The sequence below is a fragment of the Aspergillus aculeatinus genome (assembly GCF_003184765.1).
Source record: "Aspergillus aculeatinus CBS 121060 unplaced genomic scaffold BO66scaffold_73, whole genome shotgun sequence".
Lineage (NCBI taxonomy): Eukaryota > Fungi > Ascomycota > Eurotiomycetes > Eurotiales > Aspergillaceae > Aspergillus > Aspergillus aculeatinus.
Genome location: NW_020291542.1, coordinates 1 through 23,525, shown reverse-complemented (window position 1 = coordinate 23,525; position 23,525 = coordinate 1). Strand labels below are relative to the sequence as shown.

At 49.4% G+C, this 23,525-nt stretch overlaps 9 protein-coding genes across 9 annotated transcripts; 4 read left to right on the top strand and 5 right to left on the bottom strand.

The window, feature by feature from the left end:
- Positions 1–213: 213 nt before the first annotated feature.
- On the bottom strand, positions 214–1,177 carry BO66DRAFT_335395 (MYB DNA-binding domain protein; the record flags this gene model as incomplete). Its single annotated transcript, XM_025644240.1, has 2 exons — positions 214–619; positions 705–1,177. The coding sequence occupies 2 exons, from the start codon at positions 1,175–1,177 to the stop codon at positions 214–216; spliced, it is 879 nt and encodes a 292-aa protein (XP_025498622.1).
- A 1,844-nt stretch (positions 1,178–3,021) lies between these two features.
- BO66DRAFT_230565 (uncharacterized protein) lies at positions 3,022–3,558 on the bottom strand. Its single transcript, XM_025642756.1, has one exon. It carries the CDS (start codon positions 3,413–3,415, stop codon positions 3,095–3,097), a length of 321 nt encoding a protein of 106 aa, XP_025498621.1. The 5' UTR covers positions 3,416–3,558; the 3' UTR covers positions 3,022–3,094.
- A 1,471-nt stretch (positions 3,559–5,029) lies between these two features.
- On the top strand, positions 5,030–5,371 carry BO66DRAFT_395967 (uncharacterized protein; the record flags this gene model as incomplete). The annotated part of the gene is made up of 1 exon (XM_025648355.1): positions 5,030–5,371. A coding segment is annotated over exon 1 (193 nt), but the record flags the coding sequence as incomplete, so codon positions are not given.
- A 6,940-nt stretch (positions 5,372–12,311) lies between these two features.
- On the top strand, positions 12,312–13,163 carry BO66DRAFT_307807 (ubiquitin carboxyl-terminal hydrolase; the record flags this gene model as incomplete). Its single annotated transcript, XM_025643257.1, has 1 exon — positions 12,312–13,163. A coding segment is annotated over one exon (852 nt), but the record flags the coding sequence as incomplete, so codon positions are not given.
- A 473-nt stretch (positions 13,164–13,636) lies between these two features.
- On the top strand, positions 13,637–14,443 carry BO66DRAFT_415624 (uncharacterized protein; the record flags this gene model as incomplete). Its single annotated transcript, XM_025649543.1, has 2 exons — positions 13,637–13,745; positions 13,788–14,443. 2 exons carry the CDS (start codon positions 13,637–13,639, stop codon positions 14,441–14,443), a joined length of 765 nt encoding a protein of 254 aa, XP_025498618.1.
- A 74-nt stretch (positions 14,444–14,517) lies between these two features.
- On the bottom strand, positions 14,518–16,068 carry rpn8 (proteasome regulatory particle lid subunit RPN8). Its single transcript, XM_025648354.1, has 3 exons — positions 15,752–16,068; positions 15,412–15,683; positions 14,518–15,332 (listed from the first exon to the last, which is right to left on the bottom strand). Exons 1-3 carry the CDS (start codon positions 15,933–15,935, stop codon positions 14,703–14,705), a joined length of 1,086 nt encoding a protein of 361 aa, XP_025498617.1. The 5' UTR covers positions 15,936–16,068; the 3' UTR covers positions 14,518–14,702.
- Positions 16,069–16,394: 326 nt separating this feature from the next.
- Positions 16,395–18,058, top strand: adk1 (adenylate kinase ADK1). The gene is made up of 4 exons (XM_025648353.1): positions 16,395–16,873; positions 16,960–17,012; positions 17,084–17,238; positions 17,325–18,058. Exons 1-4 carry the CDS (start codon positions 16,714–16,716, stop codon positions 17,731–17,733), a joined length of 777 nt encoding a protein of 258 aa, XP_025498616.1. The 5' UTR covers positions 16,395–16,713; the 3' UTR covers positions 17,734–18,058.
- BO66DRAFT_395964 (Gfo/Idh/MocA family protein) lies at positions 17,959–19,602 on the bottom strand. Its single transcript, XM_025648352.1, has 4 exons — positions 19,483–19,602; positions 19,373–19,393; positions 18,766–19,296; positions 17,959–18,682 (listed from the first exon to the last, which is right to left on the bottom strand). Exons 1-4 carry the CDS (start codon positions 19,514–19,516, stop codon positions 18,108–18,110), a joined length of 1,161 nt encoding a protein of 386 aa, XP_025498615.1. The 5' UTR covers positions 19,517–19,602; the 3' UTR covers positions 17,959–18,107.
- A 441-nt stretch (positions 19,603–20,043) lies between these two features.
- BO66DRAFT_230430 (putative mRNA cleavage factor complex component Pcf11) lies at positions 20,044–22,783 on the bottom strand. Its single transcript, XM_025642755.1, has 5 exons — positions 22,293–22,783; positions 21,719–22,174; positions 20,938–21,662; positions 20,686–20,881; positions 20,044–20,618 (listed from the first exon to the last, which is right to left on the bottom strand). The coding sequence occupies exons 1-5, from the start codon at positions 22,458–22,460 to the stop codon at positions 20,136–20,138; spliced, it is 2,028 nt and encodes a 675-aa protein (XP_025498614.1). The 5' UTR covers positions 22,461–22,783; the 3' UTR covers positions 20,044–20,135.
- Positions 22,784–23,525: the final 742 nt, after the last annotated feature.

Here is a 23,525-nt window from a genome sequence, read left to right as displayed (position 1 = left end):
TTGCTCTTTTCCCCTGCCAAATCAAAACTGCACTGCAATGCAACTCTGATGCATTGGCAATGCGAAGTCCACCTATGCACATATCGAAGATGAACATCTATGATATAACCTCCCTTGAAACGACCAATACCTCCAACCAGCGCTATGCAATTCGTAACGACGCAATGGGGAAATCCAATAGACATAGTTATCGTCACCGTTCCCCCGGCCTGCCTAGGGAAGGGTTCGAGGAGGAAGACCGAGATTCGGGCCGAATGGGCCGCCTTGACTACCACCCAGATCCAATGGGCGGCTTATCCTATATGCTTCGCGGGGTGGCAGAAAAGGCGGAGGTGGCGCAAATGCGGGTACTCCAGCAGTGAGTTCCTCAACGGATGGAAGCTGCGGGGGATGGTGTATCGAACGCGAACTCGATCCTTTCCTCGGCCGAGACAAAGATGTGCTGGCTCTGCGTGCTCTGGGCGCAGGTGGATCGATAGCAGTGCTTGACAGCGAGAAAGGAACAACTCCGGCACGACGAGCCATCTCCTGCTCTCCCAATTGCCAATGCATGGCTTCCGCTGCCCGCCATGGAATCGCCATTTCCTCTGCGACCTTCGACCACATCTCGGCCTTGAACCTGTGATTGAGTCAGTCAACCAGAACCCACCATACCAAGTGACGTTGATGAAACCGGCGGATGGCTCCAGGCAACAATAGCATACCTTTCATATAGCCGCGCAAGCTTGTTTTTCTTATCCTCGTCCCATTCACTTCTGCGTTCCAGATAATTCTGATAGTGAAGACGGCAACTAATGGCACTTCGCCCCGGAAGGCGCTTGCTGATATCTTCCCATTTCATACCACTGCCTCGCAACTCGATGATAAGAGCATCTTCCTCGGGAGACCATTTTGACTGCTTCTTAGCAGGGGACTCTGCCGTATGTGCTGGTTGAAGACGCTTGACAGGGACTGAGGAGGAAACATTGGTGAGCGGCGGGACCGCCGTTGCTGAATGAATAGTAGACGGTGTCGCCACAGGCAGAGACGGGACCAATGAAGCTTGAGATATCGAATTCGTCGCATAGGCGGGCGCGCTAGTCACCGAGGCAGTCTCTTCTTCATCTTGGGGTTTCAGTAACAGTGAGATATCCACTTTGGCGGAGGGTAAGATGGCCTGGTTTTGTAACGCAATCATATGCGCGATTAACAACGACGGATTGCTGCTCTTGGGTAAAGAACTTGCTGCTAGTATGGCTTAGAGGAGCAGTCAAGGCCGGAAGAGGAGACAAAGCAATGGGAGCTGTTTGCGCAAGGCACTCCCACAGGTTACCGTACGCGATGTGGAATTTCAGCGAATGTAGAAAAATGACCTTGACCAGGATGAATAAGCCCAATCCACGGATACGTCTGTGTTTATCTCTGTCTCCCGAAGATAGCGACGGTTCACAGAAGCTAGGAACGTCTAGAGCGAGGAGCAAAAACTCGTGGCACCCCGGGTGCTTGTCGAAATATAGAAAGCTGACGAGTAGGAACCAGTCCACGAGTGAGCCGTAAAGGAAGAGAAGCTGCAAAACAACAAGAGCAGGTTGGAAAAATGGTTTCTGGGACGGGGATAGCAGATAGCGACTTGATATGTCAAATATGGCGTTTGGGAAGCTTCTGAAGTTGTGCCAGGCTGACTGGTAGACCAACAAATGTGGTAGTGGGAAAGTACTGGCTAGGCACAAGGTATACAAGCGGCAAGAAAGAAGAAACGACAGAGGCAGATGAAAGTCATTGAAATCAATCGTGAGGATCAGGAGTGACAGACAAGAGGAAAGGGAAAAAGGCCAGACACGACAGTGGAAACGCCTGGACATGCATAAAAAACGAGATCATCGGCATTGACAGCTGATGGAAGAGACAGCAAATGAAAAGCTCAACAGTAATAGAGTACGTAGCAAGGTGCTGGTGGTAGCTAATACTAAGGTAGCAGGCAATAGGTAACTTATGGGGAACAAGAGACAGAGGCTAAAATTGAAGAGGCGAGGCCAGGGCCCTGTGGTGGGGGGGGAGGGGGGGATTGTTTTTTTCGGGAAGCCGTTTAATAAACGAAGCACATTAATATGATTAGGTAGGCATGGATTGACCGTTGAGATTAATTAGGTATCCTACACAGTACTTTGATTTACTCGTATTCGGTAGATGGTTATTTTTCATTTCCCAGCAAGTCACTTCACTAGCTTTCAGTACAGAATAACTATCTACTCAGTATACTATACAGGTTCGAATTAATACCAGCCTTGTGGACTACACTGGTCAATAGCAGAAAGGGTCAATTTGACTGACTGACTGACTTCATTGCGATCTCATCTGGACTACGAAGTACGATGTAGTTAGTGAGCCGGACTTCAGCCGGGTACAGTGCCATGCCTTGTCGTTGAAGTACGTACCTACCTAATCATTCATCACCTCTAAAAGTGTATTCACACACTGTTGTCGAGAGAGCACCTTCTTGGGTTCAATTATCTCCCAAGGATTGAACAGGAACAAGATAATGGCCGTAAACTACGAAAAAACGGGACGAATGAGAGAGAGAGAGAGAGAGAGAAATAGAGGACCTAAGAAATTGATTCAATTCAATACAATAAGAAAAGGGAACGACCATAAGAACAACGGTTCCACCGCAAATACTAAACTATACTGGAATGGAACACTTTCCTGGCGGTCAAACCTCGCCGGGAGCATTCGAGCCTAGCCTCGGTCTGGGTATTATTGTGACTTGGTTTGTTGGTGAGGTGATTGTCAAGACGGTGAAACAAAAACCCATTCAAACTACGACTGTAGCCCATAAGGTAAGCACAACATCTCAGGGCCCTTCGCTGGAGTTTGTACCCACTATCATCCGTTGCGAACTTCGGAAAGAAGAAGGCAAGGCCGCGGGCGGGACATGCATGCGGGATATCCACCGATCTCTACTTCCTTAAGCTGCGATAGACTGGTGTCGCGTCACTGAACATGTATGGCAATGATAGGGATGAACCAGAAAAGGCAGAGTGGTAACATCGAAGGTAATATGAGTGACGAACAGTCCAAGCCACAAAGGCTTAGTGGTGGACAATGGGAAATCCTGTTATGAGACTTGGAGTAAAAGTTCTTTACATGACCACACATATAGTGTTGCATAGACCAGGGAAGGCAAAACAGAAGGGGATGTGGGTGATTCAGGAAAATTAGAGGAGAAAGGAAATACCCCCACCCCCCTCTCCTTAGAAAGAAAAAAAGAAGTAAGATGAAATAAGATGAAATAAAAACTAGATGAAGTAAAATAGGGCGAAGAAGGACTGCGAGCTAACCTGAGGGTTATCCCAAATTCGAAATAACAAGATAAACAATAACAGTAATAACAAGACAGCCAGAGAACATGGTTCCTCCTTGTGGAGAACGCCATCATCCTAAACCGGGAGGTGGAAATGGTCTGAGGAGCTCCATTCCAACCAAAGGGCGAATATGGGCAATAATGGGGAGGATGCGTAACAACGACGGCGTCAAGTCGACTAGTCTCCCAGAGCCTCGGCCGAAACGGAGTCAACAGTCTCTGCTGTGGGTAAAAGGGCAGGCGGAAGGTCTGATTATATATTTACTCTACGGAGTACATAGTCAACTCAGAGAGTACTGGAGCAAGTAATTACCTCCCACTGGCTCCTAGTAGGTGTGTAAGTATTAGTAGATGTAACTAGCAGTGGAGCACTGTACTGACAAAAATAGGGTTCTGTCAACTTTCAACCTAATCAAACAAAGCACTGGCGATAAACCCTACCTCCTCATAAGATAGGTTCAGATAATTCTCCGAACTCAGACTTTGAGGCTGTCATCCGTCAGAGTGTGATTCCTTGTTTCTTGCTTTCTGAGTTGCCGCTTCGCTCGGTTCCTCAATTGACAAAATGCAAATTTCCGAGAACCAAATGGTGCCGTGTTCCCTCCCACCCAATGACTAAGTCTGATGGGCTGGCCGGTGGTACCAGACCGTCGCGATGGATCTGCCAACGGCGAACGAGCCCCAACCCCCAGGCCTTAATTGGAAAGTATCGGCCCAGGTAATGATCATATTACTTGAGTACATACTCCGTACAGTGTAGTATGATACTGTACCTCGTGAGCCACTTGAATCAATTGACACCACTATCATTTTAGGAATATTGACTCACCAGCCGCTAGCTGGGATCTGGGGTCTTCAAGTTCCTGCCTTAGCAACCACTTGGTCTACTTTCGGCACTTCAGGCCCAAAGTTCTCAATTGATCGACCTTATCAGGACAAAACCGCCGTGTAACACGTATGGAACGAGTAGGCAAGCAGGAAGCAAGCCTGCAACCTGATGTGACCAGTCCTCTCTATCCAAGCCCTCTAAGATTGAGATCTCATCGAGTCAACCAAGCGAGTGGACCCCTCCCGTCCCATTGTGTCCGGACTAGGACATGGGACTGCTTGGCTTTGGGCGGAGGGTACCAACGGATATCGTCTATAATATGATAATATTAATATTGTACTACGTAGGATACTCGAAACATGTGTAGTCCCGACCAGAAGTGATACATCCACTTTCCAACGGTGACAGGGCGGCAACTTGCCTTTTGCCGCGAAATGTGGAGTGGGTTGGTTAACTTCCGGGTTCCATGAGTGGGTTTCATGTTCACTTCCTGTCTCAAGGAAGCGGCGTGGGTCGGAAATTTTCTACAGATCTGTTTTAATGTTCCTTCCTCCTACTGTATATAATCCGGTAGTGTATTATTGCTTTGTTGCTGCTCCCGATCCTAGCCCGGTATCGGCTCCGTATGTACTGTACTGTACTACTCATAGATCTTGTCTCTGGCAAACCCATTTACCACGTAAAACCAGAGCATATCATTTCAACATACATACATAACATAGCCTTCCAAGTCATTGTAGTCGATGATACTTATACTCCAGAGACTATATGCGCACTATATGCGCTAGGCAATACAAATCAAAGTAATCTCAGCAATGGGCAATCTGTTACGTGCCTTTGAATTGCTGAATCCGGCTTTTACCTAGCATTCCCAGTCTTCAAGCCAACACACAAACCTTACTCCTGACCTGTATGCCATCGGGAGGCGTCTGGCAATCAGTGACCTTGGCTTTCCCTTCTCCACTGCTGATTATTGTCTCGCTTGCTCCTCTTGATTGTTTAGCTACTCCATGCCTCTTGCTGACATGCTCTGGCCAATCCTGCTGCAGGGCTCAAGAATCGCCAGATGCGCAATCCCTTTGTGTGTGTGCAGATGCTAAATTGAAGTAACTTAGGTCTGGGAAGGAAGCTCTGCCGGTTGCATTTTTTTGCTGCAGTTAAGATCGATCCCCTTGCGGTCGGGTGGGATATAGAGGTCGGACATCATGGGGTCTCACGGTATAACTGATCATGTACTGTACTAAATACAACAGACTCAGCCACTTATTAAACTCACCACCCTTTAGTAATCTTGTAAGATGAAGATCCTTTGGCCTGGACCATCAGAAAGAGAAGAACTACCCGTGTCCAGACCATCCGGTTCGCAAGACGCGTAGTTCGCTTGACGTGCACCTGAGCAAATCCCCACCACGCTAGAAGGGAAGATTGATCTGATGTTGGGGCTCTCCATTCCTTTTTGTTTGACCAGGTTAAAACAGATGCTGTACTGTACATGCTATGTATGTTTACTATGTATCTTAATACCCAACCTCGTGACATTTCTCCCCATTCAAGATAGTGGACTACGGATCGACCGCATAGCAAATAAAAAGCCAATCTAGATACTACGAGTAGTGAGTCTACAACTCTACGCTGTCTGGGCAGCGACAAGGAAGGAAGACAATGGGAATGTCTCCGTGTGTGCAGTTGTGGTGCGGTGGTGTCTGGACCAGTAGAGGACCACTACCTAAGTAAGTAAGCCTAGAGCCCGGGAGGGTAGTAAGACTGATCGATTAATCATTGCCTTTCGAACGACGGGGCCGCGGGAACAAGGGGTTTCCCGCCAGTCTGCACGCCTGCAACAAGTTCTGCAAGATTACCTAGGGACCGGTGGGGTCGGTCAAACGGTGGCGCTTTATCAGAATGAGAAAAAGTAAAACAGAAAAGGGACAAAGAAGATAACTGTCCTTCTATACTCTTACACTTGTGCATATCTCCTCATAGTCTTTCATTTTCCCCAGGCTGAAAATGATTAAGGTGCAGAAGAGAAGGAAGAGAGGAGGGAGAACATGCCCCTCCCAAGCGCTGAGCAGTCTGGGCTGAGCATGATTGTCAGGCTAAGTGGGCCCGACAACGCCATGACTTACATAGTAGTTAGTGTAGTGCATTCTGAGTACTCCGTGACATGGCAAACGCGCTGGCTATTCGAAGCCGCCCGCGAGAAGGCCAGACTCAACTCCATTGTTCCCCTCCTTTGTTCACTGGACCAGGCATGGCACACTACTAAACAGGAATTCACCCTACATAGTATAGTTGTTGCATAGATCCCCAGGAGACCTAAGATGTACTCAGGTCATTATGGAAGTGTTCTTTTCCTAGCACATTTATACTGCCACCTAGATATCTCCATTGATGCCGCCTGTGTGCACCATGACACTGATCGAGTACACCAACCTTATGAAGATACTTTTTGCTGATTGAGACCACCGGTGATGCAGCTAGACAGCTCTTGAGCTACCATTGTGGTCATTCGAGTTCTCCTTCCCGCTTGAACGCAATCCCCCATATCCTGCTCCTCCTACAGTTGGTTTAATAGTCTCCCGGCAATCCTGAAAAGATGCCTGCGAAGCAACAACTAACTATAAGTTGGAGCGTTGGAAACCACGAGTATACTCTCATTTAGCGTGACGCAGATGATGCAGGCAAGCTGCTGTGAATGAAGAGGCAGCGAGTCACCGCTCAGTTGTTGATCACGGAGAATCGATTGGGTACATATAGCACATTTAATGCCTGGCCACAGGCCATTACTGGATCAGCCATCCCTCTGGCGACACCCTTTGTGAGGTCGAGGCTGAGCCTGACACGATGAGAGACTCAATCCCCTACCTGCTGTCTGATTCCCGGGCCTTGTGCATATGGTACGGCTTGTAGCAGCCAGACACTGCCTACTATGCCTGACTGGGGAAATGGCGGTGGGTTGCATCCCTGAGGTAGGTCTAGAACCCCACCGTGAACGACGCCTCCCGTAAGTTGCTCTTTGTTCGATCTTATTGCCAGCAGAAAACCCATCTATTCTTCTCCAAAAACGAGAAAAAAAATTCAAGGGTATCCTCTCGAGGTCTAACTTATCAAGTTGAAAACTCTCCTGGCGTTGGGGACCAAGGAAGCAAACGCAGCGACACGCTTCCAAGCTAGGCTGAATAACTATGTGCAATGACTTTGCATCGACACTGAGGAAGTCTCAGCAAGGTGCTGTACTACTGCTTGGAGGTCCTATATACGTAGGTAGGGTTCAGCGACCAGAGCATGCAGTAGGCCTATCAGAGCTAGACGCCGAGGTGCCCAATCACGGATTGATACAGTCAGCTATGACATATACTCGAAAGCAAGATGTATGAAGTGTGATTTTCGGATTTGATTAGGACAGGCTCATGTCCAAAGTGGGAGAGGAATACTGGGCCATGCCAATAAGCATGACCGATTCACTCTCAAGCTATGTGTGAGTATTGCAGGTTTACATTCACACCTTCTATCTTTGCACCTATACAGGACGTATCACGAGCGTTGAGCGCCATCGCTGTTATCCGGGTCGCCGTTATCCGGGAACCTCAAACGGTTCTCTACAGTGGTCATTTCATGCCATTGGGTTGAGTCCTGTGGTGGAGCCTGGCAGGGAGCGGAGAATTCGATGATAAGCTAAGTACTAATCGATTACTCTTAAGTACTGTAATTGGGATGCTTTTGGATTGAAGTTGGAACCCACCTTCAGACTACGACGGCCTATGTATTTCCTGAGCTTCTTACGTTGCTTACTGTATGTATTTCCCCCCATCCGATCTACGATCTGCTCGGCTAGGTAGGGCAAGTAGGTACGGAGTACAGTAGACATATATGTAGGAGGTCATCCTCTATATGTAGCACTCGATCGGCTGGATCAGCCCCATAAATACGTGCTTGAACCTCTTAGGATATCTAACATAGAAAGGGCGAAAACCACGGACACTACTAAGCTTGAGACTTTGAAGTATTTTTGAACGTTTGTTGTGGAAGATTAAGCAAGTCATGCAGGTCAGATTTATCCTTCCTGTATCGAAGCGGAAAGGTGGTTGGTGGCTGTGACTGTCGGCGATGGTACGAGTTTGCATGGGGCATTCGACGGTGTTCAATCGCTAGTTGAAACAGTCGGCGAGATAGAAGATCTCTGGCAGCTACTGAGTACATTTCCTGAGTGGCGGTTGGGCTATGCCCTGGGTTGGGATATCCAATGGCCCTGGGTTTGCGCCACTGTACTGCCTAATGATCTTCGTGATCCGGAAAAACGCGCGCACTAAAGATCTGAAGCCGATTAGCGAGCCCATGTACTCAATTCATGTATGTATGTACATAGTACTGTACTCCATAGCTTGGTCTTGAGACTCCTGTGATACTGGCTTGACTGATTTGAGTTCAATTCATGACATCTACGACCTTGTCCCCTCGATCCTCCTTTGACGGTAGTCTCTTTTCTCCGCAAGTCTTTCAAATCTGTTCCTCGACCCAAAGATCAAGCTGTCAAGTGCGCGTCAACATTATCTGCTACTACGAGTATGTACACACTCGATCTGGCTTTGTGCAGATGGGTCGAACCCACCTAGAATGCCTCGTATTGGCTCGAACACTCCAGGGAAGTCAAAGTCATTTCAAGTTCGAGAGGACTTGGGGAGAAATCTATAGGGAGTTTACTCCTCCGGTTCTTGAACCTGCAGCAAACTGTGGTTCATCGCGCGTTTTCGGGTGGAGGGGCTGTCAGTAATGAATACGGGCTCAACAATTCTCTGGTTTTCCTCAAATGGCATGACTGTCAATTGGGCCCCGATGAAATCGTTGCAACGTCATCGACATAATCCACATGGAGCATATCCAGAAGGGATCTGCTTGTGCAAGTCTGGGAGTCTGTGAACGTCGGTTGGCCTTTGCCACCTTCTACGGTATACCTACACATGTAAGTTACAGTACTGTATATTAAGTAGTTAGATTACAGTACTACCTAGGTACATAAGTACATCGCCACTCACCAATCGTCTCTCTACCTGGCTCTCTCTATGGGAACCTTGAAGTTAGGAAAGTACCTATCACCACGACTGTTTGGACCCAGCCAGGGTCGTTGTTCGAGACCCTCGCTGGATCAGTAACAGCCTACGCACCCAGATAAGGAAGGAACAGCATTAATGTATGAGTACTCGACCGAGTAGTACGAATGGACTGACTTCCCAGTAAGATTGGAGTCAATAAACTGACTTTTAAGTGCTTTGTGTCTATGCTGGATTGAAGCGCGTTCCGCCTGGTCTCTTCAGCCTTGTGAACCGCATCTTTCTTTCTTTCTTTCTTTCTTTCTTTCTTTCTTTCTTTCTTTCTTTCTTTCTTTCTTTCTTTCTTTCTTTCTTTCTTTCTTTCTTTCTCTCCTCCATTGCATTCTCCCCAAAGACGAGAAGGGGAAGCAAGCGGAAATGATCTCTTTCCTCCATTGAAGCCTTCTCCGAGTCCTTTTCCATTGCGAGAAGAAGCGATCATGTCGTACAAGTGAGTTGCGGCGGGCAGAATCTGAGGGTAATGCGCGCGGGCTGCGTAGAGGCTTGCAGGTGGTAATTAATTCCGCTCCACATCGGACAAGATGAAACAAGAACCTGGGCTGTGTGGAGTGGGGTAAAGGGCAGGGAAATTATGATCACACTTGTAACACGGTCATTCCCGCGTCCAAGCAGCGGAACCACCGCAAATGAAGTGGGAAAAAAAATGTCAACTTGTTCAACAGTTCGTGAACCAGCGAGTCATGGCCCCGAGGCGGTGGTGGCCTAGACTTGACAATCGCGGATGTGTCCGACTGTCTGTCGCCTGTTCGCGCCCCTTCTGTTGTTTATGATAAATGAGGCCAGAGCCTATAAGCAACAGCTGGATCGATTCCACAATACATGGATGCTGTTAGTATCATTGTTTCAGATGTTCCTAAACCCTGTCCGCTGCCTTTACTGTCAGCGTCCGACATCCTGGTAAGTGATTGTTGAGAGTTTCGAAATGAGGGCATTCTCACTCACCTTAGCACACAAATATGTGTGGAATAAATTTGTGGACAGTTTGTGACTTCGAATGACTTGCGGGGGGAACGTTAACCGCACCCTGGCAGCTTATGTTCTATCCTGAGTACATTTCTTGATCCACTCACTCTGTATACTGTAACTCCACTAACTACACCTTTAGCTATAGAGTCACTGCTGTACAGTAACCCTTCTTGCAACATCCCGTGTACAGTATCAGGGTAATCAACCTGCTGATGTCTGATTCAACCTTAGACAGATTCAGGTATTGTGTAAGAGATAGACACACTGGCACAGAGCCCCATCACCGGGGGGACCCTTTGGTAATCTTGGTCGAGTCTGACTTCCCCTCCATCGTGCAGCGGCTGCCTTGCCTACCTACTATGTGGAGGCTATGAACCCCGCTGGATCTTGAAAAGTCAACAACGTACTTTGTAAAAGTGAAGATATGCCTCTTTCACACGGGATACGCTACGAGGGCAAACTCCTTATGTGGAAAACAAAGAAGGGTCGGTGCCTTGTTGTCCTGCAAATCAGCCAGACCTTTCAGTTGTTCTAAGTATGAGCATTTTCGAAGTCAACAAAGAGTGATGAGCCAAAGTAATAAAGCACCTCCATGCTACGCACAAAGAGACAAGATATATCAGTACTAGCGATATTGCCTCCTGAACTGGCAATTATCAGATGGAGAGTGTGGTTCCAGTGTCTGAAGGTTTGACTGGTAAGACAACTTGTATAGGGAGGTGTTGTCATGCGAGGCTTACTTGAAGAGTCTAGGGATAGTCCGACTGACATACATACCACCTATAAGTGGGTGGTTACAAAACATCAAAACATATGTTTCCATCCTGATTAAGACGGTCTGTGGAATGAACACGGTATGCATCGAGAACTAGTCATGACCAGCTACATGTTTTCCCGATAACTTGATGTAGAGGCCTCATACAGTATCTCTTCATGTAATCAAATCAATCCTAGAATATTTCCAACGTAATTGGCATAGAAAACAATTCATTACTTGTTCTAATCCCAAGGACAAACTGTAAATAATCATGATTGACATAGAAGAGTTTGAAGTGCTATATTCTACCGAGCTATGTGTAAAAGAAATCTACATAAAGAGATCAATGTTAGAGGAAGATATACAAAAATCTTCTACCAATGGATCTTGCTACTACCACATAACATTTGACAGCAATGCTAACAAAGAGCAAGATATCTAACAACCACTATTCACCCTCCAGTAACCTCTTTATCATTCATGTACCAAACAACATGACATATGTCTATATACAAAGGTCTTCTATAAACAAAAGAAGGGTCACCCTGAGTTGTAAGGGAGGTATGTACTATCTATTGTTCTCTTATAGGACTACTTTAGCAATAAATTCAATAATATATACAAGGACTGGCACGGTATCTGCATGGCGACTAAGATAATATACTATCACCTGGACCCAACTTATACACACTCAAGCACTTATTACCCAGAATCTGATCGTACTTAGGCCTACTGTAGTAGGTGACACAGTAAGCCCCGACAGGAGGTGCACTGAAGATGAGTGATTCAGCTAATATATACAACAACATGGTGCGTCGTTGGTGAAACAAATGCTTTGACCGTTCAAAGTAGGCTCACTCTGCGTTTAGGGAAGTCAACTCAGATCAGCGTGGCCCAGCGAGACTTATAGAAGTCCCAGAGGCTTTGAAAACCCAGGAAATCTATGCTACCGGAATGCGGCACTCATATTTTTGTTGCATATGCCCGATTTATGGAATTGGCTCAGGTGTTCCTATCAACCAAGTCACGACCTCGAGGATTGCGGCTTTTCGGACGGTTGTTTAGGATGTCGATTGTGCCGTCTATATGAAGTCTATTGGCTCGAATCTCCACGCGATCTTGAATCATGTCTTAGGGCTCTCTGGCTGCATGTCCAAAAAGCTGCTTGGAAAGGGCGGGATATTCGAGAACAGCATGATATATGTGAGTTTCTAGACGCCTTAATTGCGCGGCTGTACGCCGATAGTACGGAGAGATCAAGAGTGTATGTTCTCATCAAACCCCAGACATGCCAGAAGCTGACTTCGTTGAAGCGATCTTGAGAGCATGTTCCAAAGCATTGTCGCCCGAGAAGGTCAATGTTCCCAGTGCGGGCAGCGGAAGACTCTACCAGCGAGTATGAACTGGTGGCTTATTGCGAGTTTTCCAGAAGACCTTTGCCCGGGCTCTCATGGGCTACTCAAGATAATAGAGAACAACCTGCGTCCGACATCCTTGCAAGTGGCTTGTCGCGGCTGTGGTGGTTCTAGAACTAAGCACGAAATCAGTCAAGATATTGTTCTTTACCCGGAAGTTATCTTCGTTCAAATCAACCGGTTCCAGCATGATAAACAGAAGAATCAAGACTATGTCTGCATCGAAGAGACCTTGACCTTTCCACCTGAGATGATACAATATCAGCTTTTTGCGTTTGTCAATCATCTGGGTAGAAACATCGACCACGGCCATTATAGTTGCTTCGCACAGGGCCCGTATGGTGACTGGGCTTGTTTCAACGACGGCATAGTATCCGCCAAAACACTTGCAGCACTCAGGTCTCACGAGAAGAACCGCAAGGATGTATACGTGCTAGCTTATCGCCGGACACAACTTTTGCCAGTGCGATCAGCACCGCCACTTATACCAGATTTTGAAGAGGAGGGCCAGTCCATTGAACAATCTCCCAATGAGGTCACATTGGACGAGATGATCAAGTTTGAGGGAAGAGCCGTTCGATGGACTTTCAAGCAACAGCTGGCACCTCCTGGTGATAATGGAGCTTTGATCAAGTTGAAGTCAGCCAGAGCCAGAGTGCAGCGGGCACAGGTACGAATTAGGCTCACGTCTATAACAGGCGAAGTCCTTGAAGGCCAAGGGATCATTCCCCTGCAGCCGAATATCATTCCCGCGCAACCGGTAAGTAAGACAGCCAGACCTCGGGGTGTCCTCAAGAGAAAGTTGCCTAAGCCCAAGATTCCCCCAGGCCCTCCACCCTTCACACGATCCGCCGCAAAGCGTCTGCAGCAAAGCCGCGGAGTGGCTGGTTGACACCTTATGCCTATTGCTGGGGTTGTATTTAGATTGTGGTAATCTGCTGCCATATAGTATACGACCGATATGTTGTTTGTGCGCCATGGTGGGACTATTCTGGCTTTATTGTCTCCGTCGAGTCCGAGATGGATAGAGCGCTCATGTCCATATAAAGTCTATAGCCATGTATATAATTGTCTATTGGGGTGTGCATCGGTTGTAGACGGGCAGGAAGGAGAAATCGGGAAGCTTTGCCTAGGGGTTAATACTTACCGGTTAATCCGAATACATATCCTGTCCGTTGCAACCAACAACTTCGAATTTTTCTTCTTTGAACCGCCAACCCAATGGATATTCACGAAGTCAAACACCAAAGCAATTTCTTCACTCCTGCTGACTTTGTGGACCAGGTGGCTTCTGGCATTTCAATCTCCAAGGTCAATACTTCGAGCGATGGTCAGCAACACGAACAACAACAACAACAAGAACAATATCCAGCCTGCGGAGAAAGCCCGTCCCGTGGTTTCTCTGCGCTGCATGCGACCCAGATCGCCGGTGTAAAGTCTCTGATGCTAGCTCTCCACTGTCTTTTCCCTAATGAACTCCTGCTCGCTTTGGATATCCTTGATCGAGGGTTGGTAAGACGTTTAGTATCGACTCACGACGCGACGAATAGCCCCACGACCCAGGCCTCGTCGGTAAGATCGACGGAGGATGTATTCCTGGTGAATTCAACCTCCGGGGTTCTCACGACGCAACCGTCTTCGCGATATCACCTCTATAAGACAGATAGCGAGACAAAAGCGTACGAAGTCCGCCTGCAAGCCTGGAGCTGCACATGTCCTACCTTCACATTGGCTTCATTTCGTGGGCCATTGTCACCCGCACCTGAAATGACCTCCTTATCCACTGTTGCTACTGCTTCTGCTATCGAATTATCGCCGCGCCAGGATTATGCAATCTCCCATGGTTCTTACCCATTCGGGGGTATGTTGGCACGCGGATCGGTCCGGTCTTCACCCCCCGTTTGCAAGCACCTCCTTGCGAGTTGGCTGGCTGTTCGCTGTCCCAGTCTGTTGGGTAAGGGGAATGACGGCTTCGTCTGTGTCAGCGCGGAGGAGTTGGCGGGCTGGTGTGCCGGCTGGGGGGGCTGAAGCCCGTGTCGTATTTATGCCACGAGTCAGAGGGGGCTCCAGCGTGGTCACCTCCAGGGAGTTGATTGCCTCACTACAAGATCAGGGTGCGGTGTTAACAGCCTACGGTACAACTGAATACTCAGCACGATCGATGTCTCCGAAGACAACCCCGTATGGTCATGATCAGCCGTGTCCGAGGTTACCCTAATGTACAATCTCATGTAATAAATGAATTGGTCCTTGAAAATTGATCGTATCGCGTTGACTCCAGGCCCCTCTATTCCCCTCTTGAACTCTTTTTCTTGGACTTATCCTTCACTACTTCTTGATCCTCCTTCTGCTCTCCATTGACGACGCCATTGGTCTTCTTAGTCGTGTCATTGTCGTCCTTGGCCGCATTAGCGTCCTGCTCCCTCTTCAGCTCGTTCTCTTCTTGCTGCTGCCGATTCTGAATCTTATTCTCAATCAGGTCGTGGAAGGCAGTGATGGCGCGAATCAAGCTACTCAAGTAGATCGCCATCAATTGATCGTTCGTCTTGATGCTCATGGCCCGTGCCAATTCGCTATTATCCGTCTGCTGCTCCGGGGCACCACCGCTGATGCGAGGCGTTGCAGCAGGGGTGGATAAATTAGGGAGAAGGTTGAACACATCTTGGAGGTTGCCCAAGATGGCATGATTGACGGGCAATTCTTGGTCGAGAACTTTCTGCAGATATTGGCCGATGTCACGTAGACGCAGATGCAGGCCCTGCAGCGATTGCAGCTGGGATGTTATCCGGGTAGAAAGTGTTCCCACAGCGACATCCCTGATGTCACGGAGTAGGTGCTCCACTCCAATCTCCTCGGCCTCCTCTGCTTCAATTATGGACGGTGTGTGGACAAAGGTTCTGGACGTCGTGGTGCCGTCCTGTAGTGGATCACCCCGAATTAGTTAGCGAGACCAAGGCGGAGATAGGGTCCGAGAACTGAATCGCTTGGAAACCTACGTCTTTGATTTCGTCAACGGCAAAGTAAGCGTCGGTCGGAACGCCTACTTCTTTCGGCTGAACGTCCACAATTACTAGCAAGGGGTTGGGTGTGTATCGTTTGAAGAGCTCGTTGATCTCCAGATCTGAGGCGCGCAGCTTCGGGCCTGAGTGATACCAGCCGACCAGCTTCTCCCGCGCGTTGATCTTCTTGAACATGTCCCTCATCGACTCGACAAAGTTGTGGTCGAGAAACCACACAGACGGATCCTTCTCATCCTCCTCGAAGGGGACTAGTCACCAAGAACGGTCAGTTCATTCCGGTGGAAGTGTGAGACGCTCTACCAGCAGATGAGCTTACCGGCAAAACTGTTTGATACGCGGACAGTCTGGCCCGAGTTCTCTCCTAGCAGCACACCCACCACTCGTTTCCGAGTGCCTTTAGCTGAGCGACCATAGTGATCTGCGACGGAAAGAAGGACTAATGGGGCAACGGTGACAGTTCGCTGGACAAGGGAAAGTGTGTCCGCCGTGGTGGCAGGCATGGCGGGAAACAAGGACGCAGAGCGGTATCACTGAGCTAAGTGAGAAGTAACAAGTATAGCGACGACTAGGCTTGTCAAAGGATGGAGAGAGAGCCTTAGCACAGATGAGATGAGAATGGGAAGTAAGTGACAGGAAGTCCGAAGAGAGGGAGAGGGAGAGATAGAGAGAGAGAGAGAGAGAGAGAGAGAGAGAGGGAGAGATGACGATGGAATAGCTGTGGCAGTTCGGGGGAGCTTCCGGGTGTTGTGTGGCTGAACAGTTGGTTGATGCATCAGCCACACATGGTATGCTGCATGTCATGCCTCAGGCCTCAAGGCACTACTGGCGGGTTTCGCTGTCCATCCGTCCGAAATGCGTCTGTCTGCACTCTGCAACTACTAGCAATTGTCGCACATGTTAGATCAATAGTTTAGATGAGCATCTTTCGCCTAGAATATAGGTCCCTTGCTTCGCCATGGTCACGGCAATTGCAATTGCATACTGCATTACTGAACTTCTCTACAAATAGTTGATTATTGCTCCGCGCGGCGCCGCAGCCTCGGGTGGGCGCGCCGCGACTCCACCCCGGCACTCCGGTCGGCGGCCTCTTTTCAACCACTTGACCCCCCCCAAAACGAAGTCAACTTTCTATCCGCTTCCCTTTCCCCGTTGCTTTTGCGCGCCCTCATCCTCCTTCTCTTCCCTTGCCCCCCTTTGCCCACTCCGCTTGTCTCTTTTCCCGGCTACCTTTGGTAGTGTCAATTCCACAACACTTCCTCACCATATTTGTCAATCGCAATGGCTCCCATCACGGAAGAGATCATCCATGGTCTCAAGGACACCATCGGAAAGCTTGAGGCTCGTATTGAGGACCTGGAGGGTCGCCTTACCAGTGAAGTCAAGCCCAAGTCTGTTACCGAGCATATGCGCATCATCTTAATGGGACCTCCCGGTGCTGGTACGCTTGGATAATGCCTATTATCTTGCCATTCCTGTCCCTCCCCTTGTTCTTGGTGCGGAATTCTGACCGATCGCTGTGTTCAGGCAAGGGTACTCAGGCCCCCCGGCTCAAGGAGAAGTACTGCGTCTGCCACTTGGTGAGTTTATGCTCTGGTGGATAGAGTCTGGATTCACTGATACTTGGTTCTGACTGTACATGTGCGAATAGGCTACCGGTGATATGCTGCGGTCTCAGGTTGCCAAGAAGACTGATCTGGGAAGAGAGGCTAAGAAGATCATGGACCAGGGAGGTCTGGTCAGCGACGAGATCATGGTCAACATGATCAAGAGTGAGCTTGAGAACAACACCGAGTGCAAGAACGGGTCTGTCCCCCCTCCACCCACCTCTGTTCCTGATATCCTTGAGCCACAATGCACAAGAGTTTGAGCTGACAATGTGCGGTTTCTAGTTTCATCCTCGATGGATTCCCGCGCACTGTTGCGCAGGCCGAGCGCCTGGACGACATGTTGGCTGAGCGCCAGCAGAAGCTCCAGCATGCCGTTGAGCTGCAGATTGACGATGCTCTGCTGGTTGCTCGTATCACCGGGCGTCTCGTCCACCCGGCCTCCGGACGCTCTTATCACAATATTTTCAACCCTCCTAAGGAGGAGATGAAGGATGATATTACCGGCGAGCCTTTGATCCAGCGTTCCGACGATAACGCCGACACTCTCAAGAAGCGTCTCGGCACCTACCACGCCCAAACGGCTCCCGTGGTTGATTACTACAAGAAGACCGGTATCTGGCGTGGTATCGACGCCAGCCAAGAGCCTGGCCAGGTGTGGAAATCGCTCTTGGGGGTTTTCCAGAAGCCCTAAGCAGTTAGTTGCTGCAATTCCCACCAAGGAGGGATCCGAGTCATTGTCTCCTCTTACCTATCATCCTGATACCTTCTTGCCCTCGCGGGATGGATTGAAAGGCGAGGGAACGATTGTTCAGGCGAGGTCTGATCCCAAGTCTTTTCCGCCGGTCACGGATCAACACTGCAGAGAAGGCTGCGGCGATCGAATGAGGTAATGGACATGAAAAATTGTAATGTGTCTTAGGTTTCATATATAGATGAATACCTTCCGGGAGGGATTTGCTATGTACAGTACTACTTCTTTGAATGGCAGCGTGCTTCGGACTAGAAATTGTCATTTGGCCTAGCATTTGTAAGCCTCGGTCCATCCAAACCTGTCCCGCGTAAATACTACAGTTGCGTGGGGTAAACCGTCGACTCGATCTTCTCCGGATAAGTCAGCCCGCCCTGACGCCGAACCTCATCCATCACTTCCATGATGACGATACTCTCCTCCCATGGCAGGGTTTCGCTTTCTAAGCTTCCATCCCGCAAGCACCGCGCCACCTCATCTGCTTCCCAGAACATGCCCTTTCCGTCGCCAGGAAACGGGCACTCGACCTCCTTGAATTCACCTTCCCCTTTCTTGGGAATGATGCGGTACCGCTCCGGTCGGAACGCTGGTCCGTCCACCTGGATCTCACCCTTGGTGCCCTGGATGCGAATGGCTGGACGGGCAGTGTTGGCCTCGTCGGGGTCGGTAGCGACACGTAGATTGGTCATGGCCACGGCGTGGGATTGGCCTGGGTGAGGCAGATTGGACGGCGTACTGGTGGGAAAGCTGAGGAGGATAGTGGTCGCTTCGTCGGCTCCAGTTAGGTGGTAGAGCGCCATGTGAGCTGAGATGGCTGAAGGTGGTTTGCGCTGATCCCGGGGAAGGGTGTGATACAGGGTCTGGAAGACCCAGGTCAAGGAGTAGATACCCACTGCAGCATTTCTTTTGGTCAGCTTTGGCCTTTTCGGAGCACTGGGCACGGTTCAGGTAAGAAGGTGGGTAAGAGAGTCTAACAGTCCAATAAACATCCACCGGCCAAATCCTTGTTGACCATTCGATGTTCCGTTCCCCAGCGTTCTTCAACAGGGTCGCCGAAGCTATTGTCAGCCGTCACACGGAGGACCTCGCCAATGGCCCCCTGTTTGATTAAGTCTCGGACCTGCACGCTGAGCGGGAAGTATCGCGTCCAAACGGCCTCCATAAGGAACAGGTTCTTCTTCTTGGCTGTCTCACACAGGATCTTCGCCTGGGCCGCATTGACCGTGAAGGCCTTTTCGCAAAGAACGTTCTTCCCCGCCTCCAGGGCTAGCATGACGTTTTGGAAGTGGTGGGAGTGGGGAGTTGCGACGTAGACTACGTCCACGTTGGCATCGGCCACGAGCTGCTCATAGGAGCTGTAGGCTGCACAGGGGGCGGGGATGCCCGTGTCAGAGATGAACTTCTCAGAACGAGCTTGCGATGATGATGATGCTACTGCCACAATGCTGTGGGAGACGTCAGATGCGCCACGCTCAAGAGGATCTCGGAGAAGATCTCGAACGAAGACTATTTGCTGGTCAGACTAACGAGGCCAGTGTACGAGATCCTTCACACACGTCGGATTCTATGGAGGGAAACATACCGTCGGCAATCCAGCCGGTGGCTAAGCGGAGTTTCGAATAAGTTTATCACATGTCAGTTTGGTACCATCACAATTGAGAGAGAAACGCATGGGATTGTAATGTTTCTTACCCATTATTCCCCATCGGACATTGTAAGGAGCCATGGTGAAAGGTCTAACAAAACGATTAAGCTGAAGAGGAATGGGGTAGGCGAGACGGTGACAAAGGGCAATAAGGGAATGAGGGAACAGGGGAACAAGGGAACGAGTGGACTGGACCCTTCTTTTAAGTAGTTTAGGTGTTTATTTTTTATCTTTTGACAACGCGGAGTAACCCCGAGCGGGGCAAACTACCCCCGCCTACGTACGTCACCTACAGGCACTGGGCAGGGGGGGGAGAAGAAGAGACATAGAAATTTAAAATAAAATGTACCAAACCAGATTAAATCAGATATGATCCGACTGCACTCATCTCTACTTCTTTTCTTTCTTCAGATCATGATGGTGATCTATATACAAGATCCGCAAGAGATATTCATTCATCTGTGGATGTGCGCGGCCTGTGGCCCATCAACATTGTCAGTGCCCTTGGAGTCTTGAAGTCCTGGATGGGGAAAGCAGCAAAGAGAAACAGTAACGCCGCCCATGGAAATGCCTGTCTTCCGGTCCCGATGCAAAACAAAAGCCACCAGCCGATGAATGTCGATGCAGCTTCGCTCCAAAGCAATGTTATGAAAGGAAGTGGGTGTGAGGAATGGAGTCTATGTGGCATGGACACCGCCATTCAGATAGGCTCTGTCTTAATCCGTACATTCGAACTTGGGGAGTTGGTCACCTGCTTGACATTGTTAGAGATGGACAGCCTGCTTTGTTTCAAGAAAGAAAAAGGTATACTCACCTCTGCCTTGCGTTTACCCAGCACAGAGTCTGGAGTCCCGGTGCGTGCCAGTGGCGCCCCCCGATTAGCTGGCGTTGGGCCTTCCTTAGTCACTTCAGCATAGCAGCTAGCATGGTAAACACGACTCCCAACATTGGTTGCATCCTGCCAGATCCAATCTTGTACATCCTCTGACCAGGTGGATTCAAATTTCTCCTGACAGATTGGACAAGGAGTATTCCGCAGAGTCGCATCATTGGGCGCGCGGATCCACGGCTTGGACGGTCCCTTTTTCGCTACATTGCCATCATGTCCATCAGCTGCGTCGCCAGAGGCTTCCGTGTCTGTAGGATTCTGGTCGTCTCCTGCTTCTCGGGATTTGATCCAATCCTAACGTTGTTTTTAGCTTGTGAACCACCTCGGAATGGCCTCCACTGGAAGAATGCCCATCACTTACCCGTTCGTCAACGTACCAACTTCGATTCTGGGCCCGCTTGGCAGCGTCGGACATGCGTTGGTTGGTGCGGAAGTGCCAATCCAGGTGACGCGCCTTCTTCTCCTTCCCTTCTTCGGTCGCAAAGAATCTACGGCCACACGTCCCACATCGATTGGTGCGCATTTCATAGAGGCTGCTAATCAGTGTATATCGTGGGCTATGGTACCACAAGTCAGCAGGTCTCAAGGACGTCTTCTCACACGCGCAGCTTACATTTTCATGGACATAGTATTCATCTGCACATCCATCTGCCCTTCGGCATTGCCTTGAGCCTGCGGTGTGGGTACAGGCGGTGTATATCGCACCTGACCAGGCACGATGAGTGGGAATGCAGACGTAATGTTAGGAGGAGGAACGGTAGACGCAGTTGGAGGTGCCGATGCCGGTGGTAATAGCCCCTGCGCCCGCAAAGCCGCAATGAGAGGATTCTCCTTTGTCGCGGAAACAGCGGGCTGGGGCGTGCTGTTCAAAATCGGTATCTGGGGTAAAATCCCGGCCAATTGAGGCGGTGGGGTGGGCTGTTGACGCGCAGCAGTGGCCTTGATAAGCCCGGCGAGCATACCCGGATTGAGCAGCTGCTGGAGAGGCTGCGAGTGCGTTTGGGCTGGTGGGGTAGCGGCTACAGGAGGTATCGAAACAGGCGGGATATTTTGGGGGGCTTGAGGTGCCGGGATGACTGGTTTTGGTGCCAGGGCTGATACCTGATCACGAACCAACCTCAATTGCTCTTGGGTGAGCTCTTGGCGTTGTAAGATGCCCTGCAGGTCGAGGAGAGCTTTCAATCGTTGCTGCACGGCCGAATCGAGAGGGTTGGTGGCGAAATCACCGCGGGCTGCGGCAATCAAGGATTCAATATCCCGGTTCAAGGCGGATAGATCGATTTCCGAGCGTTGCTGGATTTGCGCTGTGGACATGGCGCGTGCAGCATGCGTGTCCCCCTACGAATCAGTTCAGTTAACCAAGTTCGCTGGATTTTCCACTCAACAAAACTCACCGAGGGCGGATATGCATGACCTGCGCCATTCCGCTGGTAAGGAGCCGGCACGGTTTGACTCGAGGCTGGCGGGTACCGGGCCAGATTCTGTGGTGGTGTTGGAGTACTGGACCAGCCGGGGGGAGTCCCATTTCGACCACGCGTGAGGATTTCCTGCTGGCTTCGGGCTTGCTGTTGTTGAAGGGCTGCAGTCCTTGCCTTGATCAAGGCACTTTCGATACTGCGCGTGATTTCTGGAGGGAACACGGGCCTGGTGTCTAAGGAACCGGGCACAGGCTCTTTCCATGTTTTGAGCATCTCATCGAGCTTGCGGCGAGTTTGCGAATCCACCAACGTATAGGCATTCATGAATGTCTGATACATGTTGCGACCCAGAAACAAGGTGTAGGGCGTCCCTACGTTCTTGACGATCGAGTCGACTACATACAAGGCAGGCAGTTTTTGAGCCGGCGGTGTCTACAGAGCAAATTAGAACACATCCATCCAGAAACCGGAACTACAGACGGTCTTGCGCTTCGGCAGGTCCAACAGCAGCAACTCGGTGTTGTGAAAGTGGCGAGAGTATGTCACCTACTGTTCGAATGTGATTCTCCAGCACGCGAGAGATGGCCATTGCATGTTCTGTGTTCTCTTTCGCAATGACCGTAAGATTGCTGATCTGGAACCTATCGTTTGTGGTTAGATCTTCCAAAGAGTTCTTGTAATCCTCGGCCACCTCATCGGAGGCCAGTCCAGAAGACATGATGGGGATGATACACGGTAACAAGGGGAGCCGAGATGGGCAGTGAAGAATGGGGAATGGGAAAGGACTAAAGAGAGTTGTAGGTAGTGCTGTAAGACACAGAGAGATATTATCGTCAGTTTCTCTGGTTTTTCTTCCTTATCTTTTTTTTTTCCTTCGGCAACTTTCGAAGCTTTCCTTGTGCTTGTATAAATGTTATTTGCGCTGATAATCTGCCTCTTTTCTTCCTTCGTTTTTTTCCCCCTTTTATTTCCTCTTTTTTTTTTCTTCTTTCTTTCTGTTTTCCTTTCTCAAATGTGATTTCGGATTTTGGCTTCTTTTCTTTGTTGAGTCTTTTTTTTTCTCGTGGATTGTTTCGAATCTTCTGAATACCCAGATTAGAACTTCCTATTTTCCCCTTCTTTGTTTCTCTCCAAGAACAACGATCTCCTGGAAGAGCAAGAGATGGAAAGAGACGGCGGAACTTGTCAAATGCTTGCTAGCTATCTGGGTCAGACTCGGAGAAAATAACACGCGGATGCAGGCGCAATTCCTCCACCCGAACCAGCAGTCACCGAAATAGCACCTGCGCACTACCAATCCTCCCGTGTCCTCGATGTCAAGCTACCTCATGCGATCAATCCAGCGCCGATCAATACTTCCTGTAGAGTATACCTAGCCAAAGAAGCTCCAACGAAACTAAGATGATGGACGAGGATTTAGTTTCTTCGGGGCTGAAAGAAGGAAGGCCCTCGGGAGATATAAATTGAACCACGAGGACAGTTGATGGAAAAGGCACGAGGTGAAGGTCCGAAGCGAGCGTTAACCGTAAGCAAAAGCGGAACAGGCAAGTAGAAGAATCTGTTGGAGACGTGAAGACGTGAAGAAAGTCGACAGAAGGGAGGAGAGAAGACAGAGAGGGTAAAGGAAGAGGAGAGCGGAGGGGAGGGGAAGAGAAGTGTAGGAGGGATAAGGCAAAGTGAGCAGCAAGCAAGGTGAACGAGAAGAGAAAGAATGGGTGAATGGGTGAATGGGTGGGGGGAAAAAAAAAAAATATATTTTTATATTCTGATTTTCTTCTGGTTT

Excerpts from the sequence above, each read along its gene's own strand:
- adk1 (XM_025648353.1), top strand. The coding sequence starts at position 16,714 with ATGGCTCCCATCACGGAAGAGATCATCCATGGTCTCAAGGACACCATC. Across the intron at positions 17,013-17,083 it reads AGTACTGCGTCTGCCACTTG|GCTACCGGTGATATGCTGCG; the intron begins GTGAGTTTATGC and ends ATGTGCGAATAG. Across the intron at positions 17,239-17,324 it reads AACACCGAGTGCAAGAACGG|TTTCATCCTCGATGGATTCC; the intron begins GTCTGTCCCCCC and ends TGCGGTTTCTAG.
- BO66DRAFT_230565 (XM_025642756.1), bottom strand. The coding sequence starts at position 3,415 with ATGATGGCGTTCTCCACAAGGAGGAACCATGTTCTCTGGCTGTCTTGT.
- BO66DRAFT_395964 (XM_025648352.1), bottom strand. The coding sequence starts at position 19,516 with ATGGCTCCTTACAATGTCCGATGGGGAATAATGG. Across the intron at positions 19,297-19,372 it reads CACCGGCTGGATTGCCGACG|TCTTCGTTCGAGATCTTCTC; the intron begins GTATGTTTCCCT and ends ACCAGCAAATAG. Across the intron at positions 18,683-18,765 it reads CGGTGGATGTTTATTGGACT|TGGGTATCTACTCCTTGACC; the intron begins GTTAGACTCTCT and ends GAAATGCTGCAG.
- BO66DRAFT_230430 (XM_025642755.1), bottom strand. The coding sequence starts at position 22,460 with ATGTCTTCTGGACTGGCCTCCGATGAGGTGGCCGAGGATTACAAGAAC. Across the intron at positions 22,175-22,292 it reads TGGAGAATCACATTCGAACA|ACACCGCCGGCTCAAAAACT; the intron begins GTAGGTGACATA and ends TTTGCTCTGTAG. Across the intron at positions 20,882-20,937 it reads AATACTATGTCCATGAAAAT|CCCACGATATACACTGATTA; the intron begins GTAAGCTGCGCG and ends GTGGTACCATAG.
- rpn8 (XM_025648354.1), bottom strand. The coding sequence starts at position 15,935 with ATGCCTGCCACCACGGCGGACACACTTTCCCTTGTCCAGCGAACTGTC. Across the intron at positions 15,684-15,751 it reads CGTATCAAACAGTTTTGCCG|TCCCCTTCGAGGAGGATGAG; the intron begins GTAAGCTCATCT and ends CTTGGTGACTAG. Across the intron at positions 15,333-15,411 it reads CCGTTGACGAAATCAAAGAC|GACGGCACCACGACGTCCAG; the intron begins GTAGGTTTCCAA and ends GATCCACTACAG.